The 20231-nt window shown below is 56.5% G+C and overlaps 1 protein-coding gene across 7 annotated transcripts; it reads left to right on the top strand.

Moving 5' to 3' along the window:
- Positions 1–1044: 1044 nt before the first annotated feature.
- On the top strand, positions 1045–20086 carry TRAF2 (TNF receptor associated factor 2). Of its 7 annotated transcripts, none has more exons than XM_015279623.4 (11): positions 1045–1138; positions 2063–2283; positions 2712–2790; positions 3168–3266; positions 9800–9961; positions 12093–12167; positions 12954–13028; positions 13739–14098; positions 14868–15045; positions 16597–16745; positions 17294–20086. In XM_015279623.4, the coding sequence occupies exons 1-11, from the start codon at positions 1121–1123 to the stop codon at positions 17510–17512; spliced, it is 1635 nt and encodes a 544-aa protein (XP_015135109.1). In that variant the 5' UTR covers positions 1045–1120; the 3' UTR covers positions 17513–20086. The 7 variants fall into 7 exon arrangements, with proteins under 7 accessions (XP_015135109.1, XP_024997195.1, XP_015135104.1 ...); XM_015279618.3 differs by lacking the exon at positions 1045–1138 and adding an exon at positions 1403–1656 and having other exon boundaries at positions 2103–2283; XM_015279619.4 differs by lacking the exon at positions 1045–1138 and adding an exon at positions 1620–1656.
- The last annotated feature ends 145 nt before the right edge of the window (positions 20087–20231 follow it).

The following is a 20231-nucleotide window of genomic DNA, read 5'->3' as shown; positions in this document are numbered from 1 at the left end:
GCCCTCGGCGCTTCGGCCGGCGTCACGTTTCGCTCGGGGAACGGCGAAGGGGTTTTCTCCGCTGAGTTCCGTGAAGAGCTGCGGCGGCGCGGGGGCTGTGCCTCTGCTTTCCAGAAACGCGCAGCGGGGAAAGGAGCGCGGAACAGACGTGAAGGCAGCGCGGACGCGGCGGTGCGTCGGCCGCCCCAACGGAGCGCTGCGGGCGGTGCCGGGGGAGGCCCGGGGCCCCTCTCATAGGGGCGGGCCGAGCGCCCAGCTGTCCGCCTGCTGCGCTGCGCTGCGCTTCGCCGCCCCTCCGGGGCACCCCCTGGTGCGGCCGCCCCTCCTCGCCCTCACCCGGAGCCGCGTGCTGCGTCCCGACGGCTGCTGTCCCCTCGGGGGCGGCATCTCGTGGCCTCTGTGTAACGCCGCGCCCGCCCCGCTGCTCGGCTGCGGGACATCCGCGGCTGTGTTGGGCGCAGGGGGTGCCCGTGGCCCTGCCAGGCGGCTCCCGCTCCTCTGGAAGCCTTCATCCTCGGTGCCCGGCTCTCCTCCCCCCGCTGGTGTCTGTGGGCGGCGGCGGCCCCGGCTGCGGTTCGGTGGCTGCGTGTGGCGCCCGGACCTCCGTCAGGTCCCCGGGAGCACCTCGTGGCCCCTCAGCTCCCACCTCACCCAGCGCACACCGGAGCTGCCCGCGGGTGCCGAGGGCGCGGGTTGGGCGCGGTCGATCTGACCTGCCTGGCCGCGACCAAGCAGGATTTCCCCAACCCTGAGCGAATTCCCCTCGGGTAAGAACGAGACCCGGTGCCCTGCCCGCGTGCCGGGCCAGCAGAGCCCCATCGCCCCCAGCTCCGGGCCTTCGGGTCGGCCGCAGCTTCCCGCAGGGTGCGGGACGGGCACCCCCTGCTCGCGGTCAGCGCTCCGTGGGGAGGGGGCTGTGGGGCTGCGCTCTGCGGAGGCGGCTGCTGTGTGACCTCCGGCAGCGCCGAGTTCCCCTGCAGAAAGCACCTCAGCGTGACCTCACCGCCACGTGGCGGGCGCTCGTGTTTCCCCACCGCCTCCTGTGACACGGAAACCTGCCCGGCGCCCGGCTGCTGCCGCGCTCTGTCGGTGCGGGTACCCGGGGCTGCGAGCTGCGGCCATGGCGCTGTGTGTGCAGGTAGGGGCTGCGCTCACTGCTGGGCCTCGCCTGGGCAGTCCGCGGCTGGGGTGATGGGGTAGCGGGGCGGGCGCGGCATGGTGGCTGACCCAGGAGGGTCCTGGGGCCGGCGTGGGGGCTCTGGGGCGGTGCTGGGTGCTGCTGCCACGAGGGACCCAAGGCTGGTCCTGGTGCGGTGCTGCCCGGACCCAGGGGATAATGTCCCGAGTTCCGGGACCGTGGGGTGCAGGTGTGGGTGGGGCCGGGGCTGGGTGACAGCGGGGAGGTGGCACTGTGGGGGGGGGGGCAGATGACTGCAGGGGTGACACACAGCGTGGGGGGTGGGGGGGGTCTCCATGAGAGGAGCGGCGGGGTGTGGCCGTGCCGGGTGTGGCCGTGCCGCCCCGCCCTCAGCCGTCCGTCGCCACGGGCGGGATCGTTGCCGGGCGGTGGCGCAGTGCGGGGCGGGCCGCGCTCCACGTGTCCGGCGGGCGGGGCCTGCGCGCGTTTCCGGTGCGGAGCGCGGACGGACGGGGCCGGTGAGTGCGGCGCCGCCGCCGGGCCGCCCGCGGGGGGCGGGGGAGCGGCGGGGGCTCGGGGCGGGCCGCGGGAGGCGGGCTCCGAAGGGCTCTGCCCCGTGGGAAGGCGCTCCGCCCCCCCCCCCACCCCCTCGCCCGGCCGCCTCGGAGATCGCTGCCGCCCTCGAGCGGCCGGGCCGCGGGGCCGGGTCGGTGCCTTCGGGTCGTTCCCTGGAGCTGCCGGGCGGCGCGGGGCTCCCGGCCGCGGCGGAGGCGGCGTTCCCCGCGCGGGGTTGCGGGCGCTGAGCCGGGCCGGGGCCGTCCCGTGCGCAGTCTGCCGGTGCTGTCCGGGCTCCGGTGCCCCGTGATAGCGAGGCGTTGCGGTCCTCCAGGTATAACCAAACGGGGAACGTATTTCTATTTCCAGGCTCTGCGCGTACAGCCGGAATTTTTTGTTCCCATGGCAGCAGCAAACTCGACTCCGCCCGGCTCTCTGGACCTGAGCCAGCCCGGGTTTGCGAAGGAGATCCTGGGAACTAAGCTGGAGGTGAAGTACCTCTGCTCGGACTGCAGGAACATATTGAGGCGGCCCTTCCAGGCACAGTGCGGGCATCGCTACTGCTCCTATTGCTTGAAGAAAATCATAAGGTAACTCTCGTGCCTTCACCCTTGTGATGAATGCTTAGAAGCGAGCAGCAGAGATGAAGGAGCTGGAGGACCGTTGTGCTGTCTGAGGGAAGGAGCGGTGTGTAACCTCTGAGGGGTGTGTGATGTCTTTATTCTTCTGTGGGTTCCCTCAGCTCTCTCCTGGACTGATGGGTGCCCATTATGCCTACACGTGAGGCACACGGCTCGGAGGAGTTCACTTCTGTTCCCTCTCACTGTTGCCTTTGAGTGGAGCAGGGAACAGTGACTCGTAATAAGCCCCTAATAGCAGAAATGGGTATCCATACTACACCTGAGCAAAGGCTCGGTGGATTGTTTAAAGGATAAGAAATTCCTCTCATTGTATTACGTTATTAGAAGCCAATTATATCATAAATTGGGTGTTTGATTATTGTTTTTGTGTCTGCTAGTTCTGGACCTCAGAAGTGTGCGAGCTGCATTCAGGAAGGAATATACGAAGAAGGAATTTCTATTTTGGAAACGAGCTCTGTAAGTAAAAATGCATCAAAGAGTGAAAAATCCCCATTGCAGCTACCTGTAGTTTCCCTTTAGAACACCAGGCTTCTGGGGTCCGCGTGCTCTTTGGAAATGTTCTGTTGAGCAGTGAGAGTTACAATTAACGAGGTGAACTCCCCAACTTTAAAATCCAGGTCATGGGAATATAGCAGTGACCTACTTAAGTGCTGTAATAAAGATCTGTTTGCCATTAGCACGCCTCTGAGGATGTGGCAATGGGCGCGGGGAGGAGTCTTTTATTTATTTGTTCTATATTTTTGTTAAGAATGGTTAATAAAGAACAAAGAGGCTGGACTGTGTTTGCACCCCCTCCCTATGATTTCTGTGTTCATTTACCCTTTCCATTGTAGGCTTTCCCAGACAACGCAGCTCGTCGGGAGGTGGAAAGTCTGCCCGCTGTCTGTATTAATGAGGGCTGCACGTGGAAGGGGACTATTAAAGAATATGAGGTAAATCTCAAAGGAGGGCTTTTGGTGTCTGCGCACTTTTTCTTTCCTCTGTGTGCTGACCGGAGAGGTTCGGGGAGGGGGGGGGGGGGTGTTTGCTTTCTACTGAAGCTGGCAGTGATGGTGGGAGCTTTCACCTCTGCTTCGCTGTAAGCAAAGCCCTCTGGGAGCTGCAGAGGTTTCCTCACGGAGCTGGCTCTGTGCGTCCTGCTGAGGGCATGGGCTGAGCTGTAAGAATTTCAGGTTCACTTATCATCTCAGGCTCTGAACTCTTCAATTCCACAACAAGAACCACTTGATTTCTCTAATTGCTTTCTGCCCTAAGAGATGAGGAAACTATCAAGGAATTGTGCCTTACAGTGAGATTGTTGTTAAGTTTGCTATGCTGTGTGAACCTGCAGTCTATTTCTGAGCTGTGAGCTTGGGGCACACAGCCTGGCCATCCACAGTCCTGTTTCCAGCCAGCTGCAGGGCCAAGTAGCACCTGCAGAAGGAGGGCAGGGGGTTTGGCTGTCGTTTGCTGACTCAGCACACACCTCTCCAAGTAGCTCTGTGCCACCAGGATGTCTTCTGCTCGTCTTTGGAAAGGTTTTCATCTGCCCTTCCTGCTCTTTAATCCAGGCCTTTGGACTTTACTATGTGTACAGCTGTTGTGCTTCATGTGAAGTGTTCTGGGGACTGCAGTGAGCCGCTTCCTTCCCTGTGCCTTCCTATGGGTCAGCTCTGCTGTGCAGAAAGCATTGTTAAAATGTGTTGGCAGCTGGGAGCGACGTTTACCCACCTGTGAAGTTCTGCTGCTCCTGAAGGATCATTTTGTCATCCATAATGGAATGGATGAACCTTTACACAAAGGGCCCGAAATAAAAGGAATAAACCTTTTTTCCCCCAACACTATCCTTAGATAAAGGCTGTTGCCTGGTTGTTCATCAGGCTGAGATGTGTTTCAGGAAGGAGTTTCATCTTGGTGTGGATTCTCTTGGCAATGTACTGCAGGATGGCAGGAAGAGACAGTGTGGCTGTGGGTCACTCCTGAGCTCCTGCCCACGACTGTGCTGCTGCTGTGCTTCCCTGCCCTCCTGCCTGGAGCTTTCAGCTTCTTTGTACTGACACTCCGAAAGATAAGTGGGTACAGGATGCTAAAAGCTTCTCCTACTTCAAAACTCTTCTTCTTAGATCTGAGTAGCATGTGGTGTGGATGCACGTGCCTGGCTAAATCTGAAGTTAAAAAGCTTGATGCCAATACAGCATGGACTGCTGAGGAGTCTTGTTGTAGAAATCAGTGTTTTGCTGAGATTCATGATCCAAGCCGTTATGGTGGTGTATGTGCAGGCCTTGTCCCGTGCTGTAATTAGTGCTGATGACCTGTTCCTTATGGCACAGAGGTCTCGTGTCCCTGCTGCAGTGCTCTGAATGCCAATTGTAGTGAGCAAGCTTATCTCCATCAGACTGAACCAAATGAGGTTTGTCAGCAGCTTACCGTGCTCGTGTCAGGATGCTGTGGCTGAGGCACTCTTCTGAGCTCTTTCTCCTGGATTAAAGAAGTCCTGAAGAGCAGCTTCTGCAGGGCTCAGCACAAATTGTCATGTGCCAAAGGTCCTCTCGGTGCGGCTGAGCAGCCGCTCGGGGCAGCAGGCAGCCCTGAGATGGGTCTCCCTTCCCTTGGGTGCACACTGCGGTGCTTTGGGTGCTTGTGCATGGCTTCCAGAGCTGGAGTGATGAGGTGCTGGGAGGCGATGCGTGGGGCTGAGGGCCCACGTGGGGGAAGGAGAGGCGGGCTGAGCGTTAACCCGGTGCTCTGTGCATGTGTTTGGCTGTCAGCAGTGCCCCGTGGGCTCGTAGCTCAGTGTGGCGGTGGTGGCACAGCTCAGCTTTGCAGTTTGCCTTCTGCTGTACGGTTGCATTGCAGGCAGCAATGTGTGTAACAGTGTGTGTAACGTCCTGTGGCAGCAGTGCTCCTGCGATGGAAAGTCCCTTGCTGTGCTATTTCCGACAGGACATGGAAAGTCCCTCCGAGCTAATTCATTGTTTGCTCATTCGAGACTTGTGCAGTGTTGGTACTGAGAGACTGATTTGGCTGCTCTCCACTTATAAATCAAGAGATACCGTCACTTTTGGTTTGCTAACGTTATCGGGCTACGAGCGAGAAAAAAATGTCCTGCAGCTGCAAAGATCTCCAAAAAAACAAGGACAGAGTTAAGCTCAGTTTTGCTTTCTGTTCACGCCTCACAGGGACATACAGAACTGAAAGAGTGAAATCTGCTCAGACATGACTTGCAATTCTGCTTAAAGTTGTGCAAAGCGTACTGAATGTGTAAGCACTCGGAACACGCCTGGGTTTATAAATGCATTTTTCTGACCGTTGGATGCAGTTGTAAATATTTAGCGTTGCTCAGCTGAAGTGTTTTGTGGTGGGGCTGGCAGGGGTTTTCCTTTTAATCTGCACCCCCTTTTCAGATCTAGGTTTCCTGATAATCGGTCTGAATGTACGTACAGGAAGGTGAGCTGTGGGCAGGGGCCTTTAGGTGCAGGCGGAAAATCTGAGCAGGGGCAGAGAAACAAAAACCATCCCCTGAGAGCAAAAGGAAAGACAAAGAAAGCGTGTCCTGTGGTGTCCAGGAGTTTGGGGGAGCAATGCAAATATTTATGCTGGGTCTGCCCAACAAGTTGTGTGCGAAGGGGAGCTCTCATCTGACGTGTGATTGTAATGGCAGTATTTAAACTGATTTGCTGTCAGCTGTGGTGATAACTTGTCCTAATCCAAGTCAGAGAGGGCACTTCTGTTCTGTGTGATCCTTCTGCCCTGGGCTGTGCAGCAACGTGGGGGGTGGTGAAGGACCCCCACTGCCCTCTGTGTAGGAAGAGCTGCTCCTCTCCGGGAACGTGGTGGGGACTCTGAGCGGTGCTTCACTGCTGGATGGCCTCAGCTGTGTCCCTGAGAGCGCCCTGGCAGCTCTTGGTGGTGGCTTTCAGCCTCAGGCTGTGGTTTGGAGCAGAGCTGCTGGTCTTGGAAATACTCACCTGGTTCCTGTTGCCTCTGAAATGTGCTGTTAGGTATTTTATAGCAGCATCACTGGCACAGATGCAGCTTTCTAAGTGTTGTGGCAAGAGCACTTGGTGATGCTGTACCAGAGCAACCAGAGTTCCTTAGAGAATCAGGAATTGGAAGATATTGGCTCCAGGTTGCAACGTGGTGTTCAGTGCTGTTTGCAGGTAACTGATGAGGACCAGATTGCTTCTTCCCAGGAGGACCCACGTGCTGCAGTACCCCACAGTAGCACATAGGGGTGTCCAGAAGGGCCTCCTGTTGCAGCAGAAGGGACGGAATGTGCCTTTGCTCGCAGGAGCTGAAGCCCACAAACAATGCCTGCCCGTGGGGAGCAGCAGTGGCTGGCGGCTCCATCCAGGCTGTGTGGTGGAGGTGAGCGTGGGGAGCGCCGGGCACGTGGGAGGGGGCTGGAAAGCCCCGCCGGCTGCGATGCGCTCACAGCGTGCTGCTGGGAGCCGCTCAGCCTCATTGCGGTGGCCCACCTCGTTCCCAGGCTTAGCTCGAGCCTTTGAAAACCAAGAGCTGCACCTGGCTGACTTTGAAGCTGGGAGGGGGTGATGCTTCCCATTAAAGCCTGTGTGAAAACCCTGGGAAGCCTCTGTGCGCGGCTGTTGGCGTTTTGGGGCAGCACTTCACTGCCAGGTGGGAATTCCTCGGATTCCAGAGATCAGGCGAGTGCCAGAGCCCCAATCACACAGCCTTCTTTAAAAGATATTCTGTCAGCTCTTTGGACAAAGCAAAGCAATTGGGCTTGAGATCAAGCTGCTCACCACAGGTTTGCCTTTTCAACTTTGCAAAATCTGCCCTTCTCCACGTGCTTGTACAGTTCTTGGCCTCCTGCTGTAGCCACCCTTCTGCTGGGTACAGCCTCAGCTGAGGGCACAGCACAGCCTGCCCTCCCCTGCCTCAGCAGCGCCTTTGTCTGTGCTTGGTGTCACTGAGGTTTCAGCCAGGGCTGCTCATTCCGGTGCAATAGATCCAGCTGTGTGTGCTGCTGGAGATGCTGCTTGGAGCAATGGTGTCCGACCTGCTGGTGTGGCTGGGCTGTGCTGAGCGGAGAGAGGTTGTCTTGGGCAGCACATATGTAGATTGCTCTGTAAGTAGTGCCTCCTTTGTGTTCCCTTGGAAACTGCAACAAAGACAGTGAGCCCAATAACGCTGTTTGGTGGAGCGAATTCTCAGCTACAGAATGCTGTTTTTCAACATAGTCACTACCATTAGCTCTCTGCATTTTCATCAGTGATGAGCAAACCCACACCAGCAGGGGTGGCCACTGTCGCTGTCACCACTGCTGAAATGCACCACCCACCCCTCGCTGTGCTCACGTCCACTCTCTGATCTCTATCAGCATTCACAAGTGTCAGTGAATGGCACTCATTGGCATTTTTTCTGCATGGAGGAATTCAATTCCATACATTTGCTCCATATGCACTCCCAGGTCAGGTGCCATTCTGCCAAAGTGCCCTCTGCTGCCATCTGTCACACAGCAACAACACGTAATGGGATATTGGTGGGGAGGTTCAGCCTCTGCTGCCATCCCACCAACATCTGTTTCTGGCACTGTGGCCCAACATCATGAAATAGGAGGCAGCACTTCCAGAGTAGCTTTTGTGAAGTACATAATATAGGTGACATAAGGATCAAAATATTTTAATTTTTAATATATTTGTCATTAAAACATAAAAAGGAAAGCAACAAAGCCGTGCCATGGGCTGGATGTGCCCGCTCAGAGTAAGGGAGAGCTCTGCAGAGCAGCAGAACCATGCAGGCTGCTTGGCATGGTTGGCATACATGTCAGACTGCTTGGTGGTGTGCGGAGCAGAGCAGGCTTTCCTGCTGCTAGCGCCCGGCAGTGTTTGGCTGTCAGGACTACACAGCAGTGCAGTTCAGATGCGTGCTATGAAACATGCCGGTGCCTGGCATCGCTGGCAGGACAGCGTGATAGAGCTGTGTGCCTGGTGACAGCTTGTTCTGAGGCCGTGACCTTGGTTGATGTGGGCAGCCAAGTGGGGCTTTGCCAAGTGGCTGCATGGTAACTGGGAACTGGACCCGTGGTGCTATCTCTGTTTGCAGTTCCTTTGAACCTCCCTACTTATCGAGCAGCAGTTTACCACAACTCATCAGAGCCCAGTATGCTCACGTTGAATTTCCTTGGCAAGCAGATTTGGACGTCTGTGCACATGGAGCAGCTCTCACCCAGCAGGGAGCTCAGGGTGCTCCATCTGAGACCTGAGTCCTCCTGGCAAAACCCATCCTCTGGGCTGGCAGGGATTGCAAAAGAAGAATTTGGGGAAAGCGTCCTTGGATGCCCCACAGGATCGTGTTGCTCGAAGCAGTAGGAAAGGCAGAGTCCATCCCAGGAAGTGGTAGAAATGCTGCTGCTGCTTTCGGTGTTTCTTGTGGTGTCGGCCCTCCCCAGACCCCGCTGCTGCCTCTTGAGCTGCTGCACTGCCGGAAACACTGCCTTGAATTCTTTCTACCTCTGGATACCAAATCAGGCGTCAGTCTCATCAGTCCTAAAAGCTGATGAGTAAAACCATAGAACTTTCTGCAGAAAGCAGAAGTTCTGCAGCAGAGGTCCTCATTCTGCAAACAGAAGTGAGGGAGGCCCTGTGAAAGCTGTAACATCACCTCTGCCAACTTCTGTGCTGCACTCCAGCAAGCACTGTGCAGGCAGCCATGGTTTCCACGTGCCAGCGTGTGCCCAGATGCAGCTCTGAGAAGTGAATAGTGGCTCTTCTGCACACCAGCCATGGACTCAGCAATGCTTGAGACTGAATTAGCCATGCTGCAGTGTCTGGGCTGGCAGTGCCACATCTGTGACTGTGCTTTGTGTGCCCGTCCCCTTTCAGCTGTTTCTCCTCTGCCTTCCTGCAAACCTTCCTTCCTCTTAGCTGCTCCCTCCCTGTTGCCACCCCCTTTGGCTCTGTGCACATCTTTGCTTGTTGTTTCTGTGGTTGGAGAGCTTTCCCGGAGCAACCTGCATCCGTGGGATGCTGTGTGGAGCACTGCGTGGTGCAGCCCAGCCTGCACTGTGTGCAGATAACTGGGGGCTTGCAGCAGAGTACTGCTGGCTGTTCTCAGCTGCCTGCCTTGTCCACAACGTTGTGTCATGCTGATGGATTTCCCAACACAGTTGAGAAACCTCCATAGAATAGATGTGCATTTGTGCCATGTTCAGAGCAGGGCAGCTGGGGGCAAGGACACGTCCTGTTCACCACCACGACGTGGGGATGGTGACTTCCAGTGGTAGTTCAAGTCAAGTTCAGCAGAGCTTTTGAGACCTGGGGCAGCAGTGGGATTAAACTGCAGCTTTCCCTTCTGTCTCATTTACGCAGGCCCGGCAGAGCAGCTCCTCCTGGCGTTCCTTAGCAGATGATCCTTCCAGTTCCACGGATCAGCTGCTGTTGCTAAGCCCTGCTTCTCTGCCTGTGTGTGTGTGTGCTTTTCTGTCCGGCTGTACTGAACTGTGCTGCTCTCCCTGTCACAGAGCTGCCATGAGGGGAACTGCCCGTTCCTGCTGATTGAGTGCCAGGCATGCAGAGGTGTGATCCCTCTGAATGAGAAGGAGCGCCACTCTGAGCGGGAGTGCCCTGAGAGAACCCTCAACTGCAAATACTGCAAATCACTTTTCTACTTCCCTGATATTAAGGTACGAGAGTTACATCCTGCGCACCGCAGGCATGCTGCTGCGGGACCCGGAGGTGAGGGGAGGAGTGCTGGGTGCCTCTGCTGTGGCCCGTCGTGCTGTGCCGCAGTGGTTGCCCGTGAGCTGTGGGGCCGTCCTGGCCCTGGGAGGCTGCTGGAGGCTGCTCAGCTCCTGCAGAATTGCCTGTCCTTGTGGGGTGCGGCCGACGTGCTGCGCAGCAGCACTGCTGGGAGTGCTTTGTTTTTAGGGAGGGCGATCGGTCTGTGAGATCAGCCGATGGCTTTGGTGTTGTTGAGCGGGAAGGAGGAGGTGTTGCTGTGGAAGCTGAGCTCTGCCCACGTTGGTTTTTCTCCCGCTGCAAGCAGCTGAGCCGCGGCAGCCGCTGCTGAGGTGGCAGGGGGCGATCTGACTTGGGCTGTGCTCTTCCAGCTTGGCTCTAATTCCTTTATTGCTGACTCTTCCCTCCTCCCCACATCTAACTTCGAACAAGTTCACAGCACGAGAGTGACCTGCTCTTACCTGGCACAGTGGCATCAGTGGCTTTCCAGTGCTTCTTGCAGGTGGTGCCGGGCATCAGAGCTGCCTGTCTGTGCGGCTGTGGGTTTGGGAGGGCTGTGGCAGGAGGATTGCCTCATCCCTGGGTGGCGGAGTGCTGCAGATCAGGCTGGTGTGCCTGCCCCCGCTGCTGGGCAGGGTGGGTTTTGGCAGACAGCATTCCTGCATGATGCAGCACCCACACAGAGTGGGCAGGGGCAGAAGTAGGGGTTCTGGAGGAGCCCCACGCTGTTGATGTTAAAATATCCCATGAACAGGGAGGTTTGGGTCTGTGCTGGTCAGAGCTCGTGTTGCTGAGCGGCACTCGGAGCCGTGCAGGGCTGTTTTGCAGCGCTCGGGCTGTGAGCTCAGCACCCATCACAGGGCTGTGCGTTGCGGGGAGGTGGCAGCACAGAGAGGAGCGCTGCGAGGTGGGAGGCTGCTAATGGCCAGGTGGTGATTTCACACATCGCAGCTGCTGCAGGACAAGTGCAAGATCCCCTCTTTCAAGTGGCTGGATCTGCAGTGGCTCCCGCTTCAGCCGGAGTGCAGCATCTGTTGCTGTGCCACTGTTCTGTGGGTCGCGGGGAAGGTGTTGTCTGGTGCTGTAGAACCAGAGAGCAGGAGCAGCTGGAGGAAAGGGCTCAGCCCCTCTGCAGGCTGCCTCTGCCTTCCGCTGCCCACCGAGGGGACCGGGAGGTGACTGCTCAGGGACAGCACTGTGAGCCCTTGGCTCTGCCTGCTCGTCTCAAGTATGAAAAGGAGAGTTCCCAGCATGCCAAACCTGAGCCACTCGTGGGTTTCACTTTCCAGTCTGTGATGTGGTAAGAGAACAGCGTGCGCATGTCCCCCCTCCCGGAGGCAGTGACTTGTTTTAATACAGATAAATGTGGGCAGGCTTTCAAGGCGTCTGCTTTCAGGTAGCTGCTTTGTAAATATGTCATGATTTTTTTTTCCATTACTACCAGAAGGGTGCTGTTAAACACGCTTCTCTCCTAGTCTCAATTTTGATCTGCCTATTAATGGAATTTGCAGCGGTGCATCGAAGCTCACATAACCTCGGACAGAGAAGCAAGAGGTGGTTTCTGGATCCCTCATTACAGAAGCCAAATATGGGTTGTTTCGTTGGGTTGGTGCACAAGGAGATGGGTTTGAGCTGTGTGGAAGCGGCACAGAGCGCAGCGGTGCTCCGGCAGTGCCCACTGAGCAGTGTGTGCTGCGGGCAGAGCGCGGCGCTGTGTGGCTGCTGTCACAGCATGGGATGCGTGGGGTGGTTTTCAGTGATTTCCCTTTCTGGCTGAAAAATGCTTTTGTGTTGAAGTGATCCTAAAAACTGACAGCCGTGACCTTGCTGCAGCGCTGCCCCAACGCACCTTTTCCTGTCAAAGCCATTGTGTGGAGCTTCCTGATGGTTATTCATCAAAGCTGCAATCTGATCATTCTTCTTTTTCTTTCAAAATATTATAGCAGCTCTTTAAATCGAGGCTGAGGCTCGGACGGCTGCGTGCGCACCCGAAGCGCTGGCAGCCTGGAGGTCACAGAACTGAGGCAGCACAAAGAGTTCTGAGTGCACCAAAGCCTTCTGTCTGTTCTTTTACAGGCTCACGACGAGGTCTGCCCAAAATTTCCATTGACTTGTGATGGCTGCGGGAAGAAGAAGATCCCCAGAGAGAAGGTATGCGGCTGCCGGGGGCAGCAGAGCTGGGGGGAGCTGAGACCATCCGGGAGCAGAGCGGGGCAGCGATGAGGTGGCGGCCCGCTGTGCGCACGTGGCTTTTCCATGAGGCTGAACACAGGAGTCAGAGACACAGCACAGACCCAGCACAGACAGAGTAGGAAGTCAGAGACGAGGATGTTTCCTCATCAGAAAGATGAGTGAAGAGCTCTTCAAAACAGCCAGCACAAGGAGGGGCTTTGTGCTGTGAGCTCTGGGTACGGGCCTGCTGGAGCCCAGCAATGGGTGGGCTCACACTGCTGGGACTGCAGTGGCTGCTCCGTCTGTGACGGAGCTGCTCGGATGTCTCCCCTGCAGTGTGGGACTAAGCAACCTGGGACTGCGCCTGGAAGCTTTGCAAAAAGAGCTTTAAAAACCATTTGGACATCTGTCGCAGCAGATGTGTGTGTTGAGTGTGCTGCTCGCTGTACCCACTGATACCTGACAGTGGGAGGCACGGCAGAAACAAGGTGGCAGTGTGCCAGTGCTGCTTAGCACTGATCATACGTTGCATGGGAATGGGAGGCCGGTGGGCTATTGGCACTGCTCTGCAGAGCTCCAGCCTTGGCCTCCGTGCTTCAGGGCAGCTGCCAGCTGTGAGCAGGCTGAGGTGCAGTGCGGCTGCCAGCGATTGGTGTTGGTTTGAGGCTGTTCTTCCATTTCTCTTCGGGTTCCCAGAGCTCAGTGAGCTGGAGAGGGGGTGACCTGCATGACGTAGGACCCGTTTAACGTTATCTTCTTTTCTAGTTTCAGGACCACGTGAAGAACTGCGGCAAATGCAAAGTGCCTTGCAGATTCAAGGTTGTCGGCTGTGCTGAGATGGTAAGGGTTATCTGCTCTTGTCTGCCTTGCTTTCAGTTCCAGTGTTAGCTGTGACCTGCAGATGACCGTAGCCCAACCTGTTACAGGTCCTGGTGCTCAGCTATTTCAGCAGAGTGGTATTTTAGGCCCTTTGTAAATGGCTCTTTGCATTGTCTACTGCCCAGATTTTGGGTACCAGAGAATGAGCAATGCAGAAGGACATTTTGAGAACTGAACCAAATGCTTTGAGGCTCCGGGTGGTTGTGGTGCTGACAGCTGTCAGCATGGACCTGGGCGTCCCATGGCTTGTTCCACTGCTAGAGCTTGGGCAGGGCAGTATTTCTCCATGTGACGTGGTTTTCTCAGCTCTTACTGGTGATGTCAGTGTAAATCCCTTCTCAGAAGGATTATATGAGGCTTTGTCCATTGGTGCTGTTAAGTCGGTCTGACAGAGCCGTTCTGCAAAGGACTGGAGGAGGGCAGAGTAGAACAGTGTGTGCAGCTGAGGGAACATTAAGCATCCATCACTGCATATGATCACAGCTTTTCTGTAACAAAACAAGAACACCAACAAAATCCACGTTTTTTAAACTGTTTTCCTTTGTTTTTTTTGTTGTTTTTTTTTTCCCTTTATAATTTGAAGCTAACATTGTGGCCTCAAGAGGAGGACGTTTTTCTGTGGATGGTGACAGCTTGAGCTTGCTGAATGGGATATATTTCTCTTCATGTAGGTGGAAAATGAAAAGCTACCAGAACACGAAAGCAAGTGCCTGGCAGAGCATCTATACATGCTGCTGAGTTTTGTGCTCAGCCTCAAGAGTGGATCTGGAGACCTGAAGCACCTTCCTGCCATTCCCTCATCACAGAGCAGCTCCCCGCTGCTGGCAGCAAACTCCCTGTGCCCGGAGTCGGAGCTCTTCAAATCCCTGGAGCTCTTGGGAAGGTGTGACGCCCTGGAGAAGAAAACAGTGACCTTTGAGAACATCGTCTGCGTGCTCAATAGAGAGGTAGAAAGGGTATCTCTGACAGCTGAAGCGTACAGCCGGCAGCATCGATTAGACCAGGAGCAGATCGAGACGCTGAGTAACAAGGTGTGTGGTGCCTGGCGTGGGCTCCCCGTGCTCTGAGCAGAGCCTTCTGTCAGCTGCCTTTCCATGCTGCCAGCAAAGCTCCACCTGTATCCACTCCTTTCTCTCCCTGAATCTGAAGGTTGTACTGAGATACCATTTGTGACTGTGCCCAACCTTGCAAGCTTCCTGGAAAGGATAGGAATTGGATTGACCTAAAGCAAATGCTTTAGGGTCTCTGTTAGTAATTAAGGATGCACGCACTGTTCTTAGGTAAAGTCCTCCAACTGGAGAGGGAGGAGCGGGCGTTGCACTGAATCTCTTTGCATTCCCGGGCACTCCTCATTGCAGTGTAATGGTGGGGCTCAGCCTGGAGGGAAGGAGCTCTCCCAGCTCTGTGTTCCAGCACAGTACCCTTACATCTTGGGGCCTGGGAACTGTGCAGTTCGTAGTTTCTGTGCTCTCTCAGTAACCCTGCTGCCTCACAGCAATAAACGTGGTTGGCTGTGTATAGGTCCTTCTGTTTCTCAATCTATTTTTGTCACGAAGGTGATGTTCTCTTTTCCCCCAACCTCACCCTTTGTTCTGAACACAACAGAAGTGCTCACGGAGAGAGGTTTTCCATTCATGGCAGAGAGGTTTCTGCCTCAGGCACTGAGCTGTGTTAGTGTGTGTTCTCCAGAATGATGGGGTTCCAGAGGAAGCTGTAGTGGATTGCCTTACATTCCTGCCTTTCTAGCCCTGGCCCTTTGCTCGCTGCAGTGTGTCTGACCAGGTCTGTCCCACCGAGCAGGTTCGGCAGCTGGAAAGGAGCATTGGGCTGAAAGACCTGGCCATGGCTGAGATGGAGGAGAAGATCCGCAACATGGAGGCTTCCACCTACGATGGTGTTTTCATCTGGAAGATAACAGAATTTGCCAGGAAGCGCCAGGAGGCGATCACGGGCCGCTCTCCGGCGATCTTCTCTCCAGGTTATTGCCCCAGAGTAGATAAAGCCTTTTTGTGCCCCATCTGGCTGTGGGGTTTGTAGTGATGACCGTAGCACGTGGGATGCGTGGCTGCTCCGCTGTGCTTCTGGTCTTCCCAGGGAAATCTGAACCATCTTCTGGTGGGTTCTGTGTTCATAAGGAGCATTGGGCTGAAGGAAAGTGCTGTGCTGCGGGAGGCACTTTCTGCATTGTGGAAAACATTTTAATTTCTCAGTGTAAAATGCAGCTGTCTTAACTCAGGAATTGCCCTTCATGGCACTTTTTGAAGCTGGCTGGAGCTGCATGTGAGCTGGGGGCGTAGATGCTGCACTGCGTCCTGGTGTAACGAAAAACCAGCGTGTTGCTGGGCCAGGAGACGAAAGCAGGGGCACTTCTAAAACTATTTTTAACTGTTTCCTGGGTGAAGGCTGTCTGGAGTCCTTTTGCTTATGAAAACCTGAAGGCAAAAAGGATTCCCCCTTCTTGAGGGGAACTGAACTGCCACTGAAACTGTGCATGCGATTAGCATTTCCTTCTAAAAGTCAGTGACAGCTGTGGAAAACCCCTGGTCTTCTGTCCTTCTCTAGAAAGGCGGCACTTCCTTCCTTCTCAGAGCAACTAAATCGGGTTCGGATCTGTTTTGTTTGGCTCAGAGACAGGACCTTAACCCTTGTGCCCTATCTCCTGCTCAGCACTCAGGAGTTTCTTGACCTCAGCACCTCCTGAGGCTGCAGTTTTGGGTTGGAGCCTGGTACGAGGTGGCAGCTCCTGGGCTCTGCTGCTCCGTGTGCCTTAAAGGAGCTCATTCTACCATGCCCTCCCTGGGGGACCCAACTTGTATCTGCGGTCATGACCAAGTCAGCTCCTGGAGGAGCCTGAGCAGGCAGCTGGAGGGAAGGGAAGGTTGCCTCTGCCTGGCACACTGGGATGTCTATGGAAGGGGCAGGGTTATCTTTCCGTCTTGCAAGAGTAGGGTTGCACACCTTTCTTCCTGCAGTAGTTGATATTACTGCTTAGATGAGAAGTTTCCATTCCATGTGCTGCCTCAGCTGAGGATCTGGGCTGAGAGGCAAATGTTAGTTTGGGGTAGAAAAAAGTCATTATGGAGGTGGTTTTCCCCCTTACGAAGCGGAATGGGCAGATGGGTATTGTTCAGGTTGGGAAGGAGACAGCTGGGAGCAGAGGGGTGGGTTGGGAAAGGAAAATGGGTACAATTGTTGGGTTTGTATTAAAACGCAGGAGCAAAGAGATAGCAGATAAAATCTGTTGTAGAGCAAATAGAAGGAAGTGCGGTTACCGCCCAGTTGCTTTGTCAGGAGGTGGCTGCTGGGCTGCTCTGCTGGGGCCCTGTGGGGCTGCACCCCTCCCTGCAGCTCTGGGGTGCTGGGAGATGAGGGGCATTCTGTGTTGGTGCGCCCCCTCCCTTCCCCCCCACAGCCCTGTAAAACCCCAGCCTGGTTTCTTCTGGGGTCCCAACTGTAGAGTCTTGGGAGGACGTTTGGTGCCAGGCTTCGCACTTTCTGACCCACGCTGTGTTTGTTTGTTTGTTAACAGCTTTCTACACGAGCAAGTATGGCTACAAGATGTGTCTGCGCGTTTACCTGAACGGGGATGGCACCGGGCGTGGGACCCATCTGTCCCTGTTCTTCGTGGTGATGAAAGGACCCAACGATGCGCTCCTGCGTTGGCCCTTCAACCAGAAGGTGGGTTTGGGTTGGAGCCCCCAGCACTGCCTGCAGCCATCAGCTGCTCCGGGGCTGAAAGCGTCCCGTCCTGCAGGCAGGGTGTGGGGAACGGCGAGGGCTGCGGGACAGCGTGCTGGAGAGAGCAGAGCCGTGCTGCTGCCACGGGGCCAACCCACCTCTGCGTGCTGCACTGCCTGCAGTTGGTGCTTGCACAGCATCACCCATTCAGATTTCAGCTTCTGGGCTTTGCAAAACGCGTAAAGCTGAGCGTTCTGCCTCCGTTCTTGGTGGGATGGGAGCTCTCTGGGACCTAAGGAGATAGCCGTGTGGGAGGCAGGAGCTCCATGCCTGCTGTAGGATTGCTCAGCTGGTGACTGTTGTGCCACTCAGGGGTTTCCAGTGACGAGGGCTGACGTTCGGTGCTGCCCCTGGCTGTGGGTGTCTCTCTGGTCCGTAGATGTGTAGTGTTACATTTGTGTTTCACAGCCATAGTGAGCCAGCGGCCGAGATGGGCTCCTCTGTCCTTTTCCTTCAGCTGCTCTTACGTGTTCTCACACTTGCCACAGGTGACCCTGATGCTCTTGGATCAGAACAACCGGGAGCACATCATCGATGCGTTCCGACCCGACGTGACCTCCTCCTCCTTTCAGCGCCCGGTCACGGAAATGAACATTGCCAGCGGCTGCCCGCTGTTCTGCCCCGTCTCCGTGATGGAAGCCAAGAACTCCTACGTCCGCGATGACGCCATCTTCATTAAAGCCATCGTTGACCTCTCGGGCCTTTAACCCTCAGCACGGAGCAGGGAATGCAGAGCCAGCCCCTGGGCACTGCCCTGCAGGCGGGTCTCGGAGCAAGGAGGGGCAGAAGCGTGGACCTGGCCCTTCCCAAAAAGGGACCTTCTCAGTGCTGAATGGAAACAAGGTGTCTGATGGGAGCCCTCTTCCCCGGCGTCAGAGAGACCTTTCTGGAGAAGACGTTGGGGTGGACGTTGGCAGGCTGTGTGGTGCAGGGATTCCTGCAGGGACTCTGCTGTCTGAACCACCATGCTCCAGTTGCCCGGGGGCAGTGAGCACAGCTTGCCCAGCTGCTTCAGCGCGTGGCCTCGGAGCTCTGCGGTGAGGCAGGGCTTTGGGCTGCCCCAGCACTGCAGGCGGCTGTGTGTCCTGGGAGCAGGGCTGTCCTGAGGAGCACCGCTGCCCTATGCTGGGCCAGGGGTGTCTCAGAGCTGGGAGGCCGCTGTGCTCGGCTGTTGGCAGGGCTGGTGTGCAGCAGGACTGCTGCCTCTGCTGGCTGCAGCGAGGTGGCACGGGGGAGCCCTCTGTCCCTGTGGCTGCATTTTTGGTCAGATGTGCTCAGGGCAGGTTGGGCTGGCAGTGCTGTCTGCCTGGGACATATGGGGCCGCAGCAGGGCTGCCTGTGCCTGTCCCCTGAAACCTGGGCTTGTGTGCTCTAGGGGGCTGTGTAGCCAGAGCAGTGGGCTTTGGCAGTGGTGGGAGAACAGGGACAGTGCTGGAAACAGGTCTGAGGTGTGCACCCATGCTCCTGTGCTTTAACCCTGGTCATGGGATGGCTGCATCACTGTGGGCACCCCAGCGTACCCCAGCCCTGCCCTGCCCTGCTCTCCAGCATCACCTGGTGGGCCCTCCCTGTTCCCTGTGCTCCCCAGGCCCAGCCCTCATATTCCTGGACAGCCTTTGGTACTGGGGCTGGAGCAGTCCCTGAGGGAAGCTTGCTGTCGCCATTGCTGTTTCTGGATTGCTTGCACTGCTCCCTTCTGGGCAAGTGCCCTGCACCTGTACCCCAGAGAAGGTCTCTATTTCGTGGAGAAGAGCCTGCTGTCACACCCCTCCATCGCGGCCCGTGCGTCCCTCTGGAGTTGTTCTGTGGTGGCCACGTGTAACACCAGACTGGCCGCTGGCCGCGCTGGCCCCTCGCAGCTTGCTTCCTTTCCTCCTCGTGCTTTTCCTCCCCCATCTCACTGCTCCAGGAGCTGTGGGAGTGGTGAGCTGGGAGAGCTGAGCGCTTACCCCTGCTTGGGTCCTCTCCAGCCCCGGCTCTGCTCCTTTGCCCTGGAGGACAGGCAGAGAGGCCGCTGCCGCCGGTTGGAGAGTAGTGACCCCCCCCACACACACACACTCCCAGTGCTCAGGGCTGCAATTTCTGCCTCTGTGAGGGGAGTGCATCTCTCTCGGTTTGGGGCAGTGGTTGCTGCCACCAGCCCTGGGGGTGCTGTGCTGCTGCGTGCTCCGTGGAGGAGGCCCTGGGCTCCACAGCCCCCTGCCTGGAACAGAGTGGGAGCAGCTGGGATTTGGAAGTGAAAAATGATCCCAGGCTGCTCAGCAGCTGCTGCAGGCATGTGTTAAAGCCCAGCAAGGGGCCAGGGCTGTGCCTGCAGCATCCCTTCTCCCTTGGAGCAGCGCTGGGTGCTGCTCAGGCCCTGTGCCCAATTCCTTGCTGCAGTCCCGCTTTGTGCAAAGGTGAAGGCTGCAGCTTGGGTGGGGGCTGTGCATTCTTTCCAGGCTGGGCCGTGCAGGGCATGGCTGTGGAGTGGGACTGGGATGCTCCTTGCTGCTTGCACCCTGCCTGCAGCCTTACCGCTTTGCACAGACCCTCTCTCTCCCAGCCTGTCTCCAGGGCTCTGCTGGGCCCGGCAGTACCGCTTCACCTCAGTGCCTTAGGAGGGAATGTAGCAGACCAGACCATTCTGTGGAAGCAGTTGCCGAGGGGGGCCCCTGGCCAACGTCTGCCCTGAGTGGGGGGGGGGTCAGCTCTGCTAGTTTAGAATTGGGGATGGTGTACTGGAGGGGATGAGTGGGAATTACACATATTACGGTGAAGCGATGTGTGTGTGCTGAGCACCCTTTGCCAGGGGGCTGCAGGTCTGGCTCTGTGCTGCTGGCACTGCCCCAGAGCCCCGGCTCAGCTGGGTGGGTCAGGAAGGCTGCCAGAGCTGTGGGTGGCACTGGGGCGATGGAGAGGACGCAGCACAGCAGCCCAGTGCTGTTCCTTGTGCTGCTGCTCCCCTGCCCTCAGACCATGGCTGAGGAGTGCTGGTGCTGATAAGGCTGCCTGGTCCTTTTCTGTTTCTTTTAGCATCTCCTGCGGTTGACTGTTAATGGCAGTGTGCATTCCTTGCGGCTGCACAGTCAGGGTGAGGTGCTCCCCTGGATGCAGTGCTGAAGCCGTGCTGTAAGGTGGACATTTGGCACAAAGCACAGCTGGAGTGTTGTTTCTTTTTTTTTTTCCTTTTGTTTCTTGTTTTCCCTATGAGGGAACACCCACCTCAGCCTGTCACTGTGAAGTAGCTTTTCCTTAAGGATGGTGTGTGGTGAAAACCTCTAATAAAAGCAGTGTGAGGAGCTGCGGTGTTGTGTAACTCATGGGAGGCTCCATCGCTGTGTGGGGCTGAAGAGGCAGTGCTGGGCCAGGACAGCAGCAGGGCTGCACTGTGGGCTCCTGCTGCCATACTGCAGTCCTCACCTCTGCCCCACACCCAGCGCTCTG

Source organism: Gallus gallus, chromosome 17, assembly GCF_016699485.2.
Source record: "Gallus gallus isolate bGalGal1 chromosome 17, bGalGal1.mat.broiler.GRCg7b, whole genome shotgun sequence".
NCBI lineage: Eukaryota > Metazoa > Chordata > Aves > Galliformes > Phasianidae > Gallus > Gallus gallus.
The sequence above is the reverse complement of the archived record's forward strand: the minus strand, read 5'-3'. Positions and strand labels throughout refer to the sequence as shown.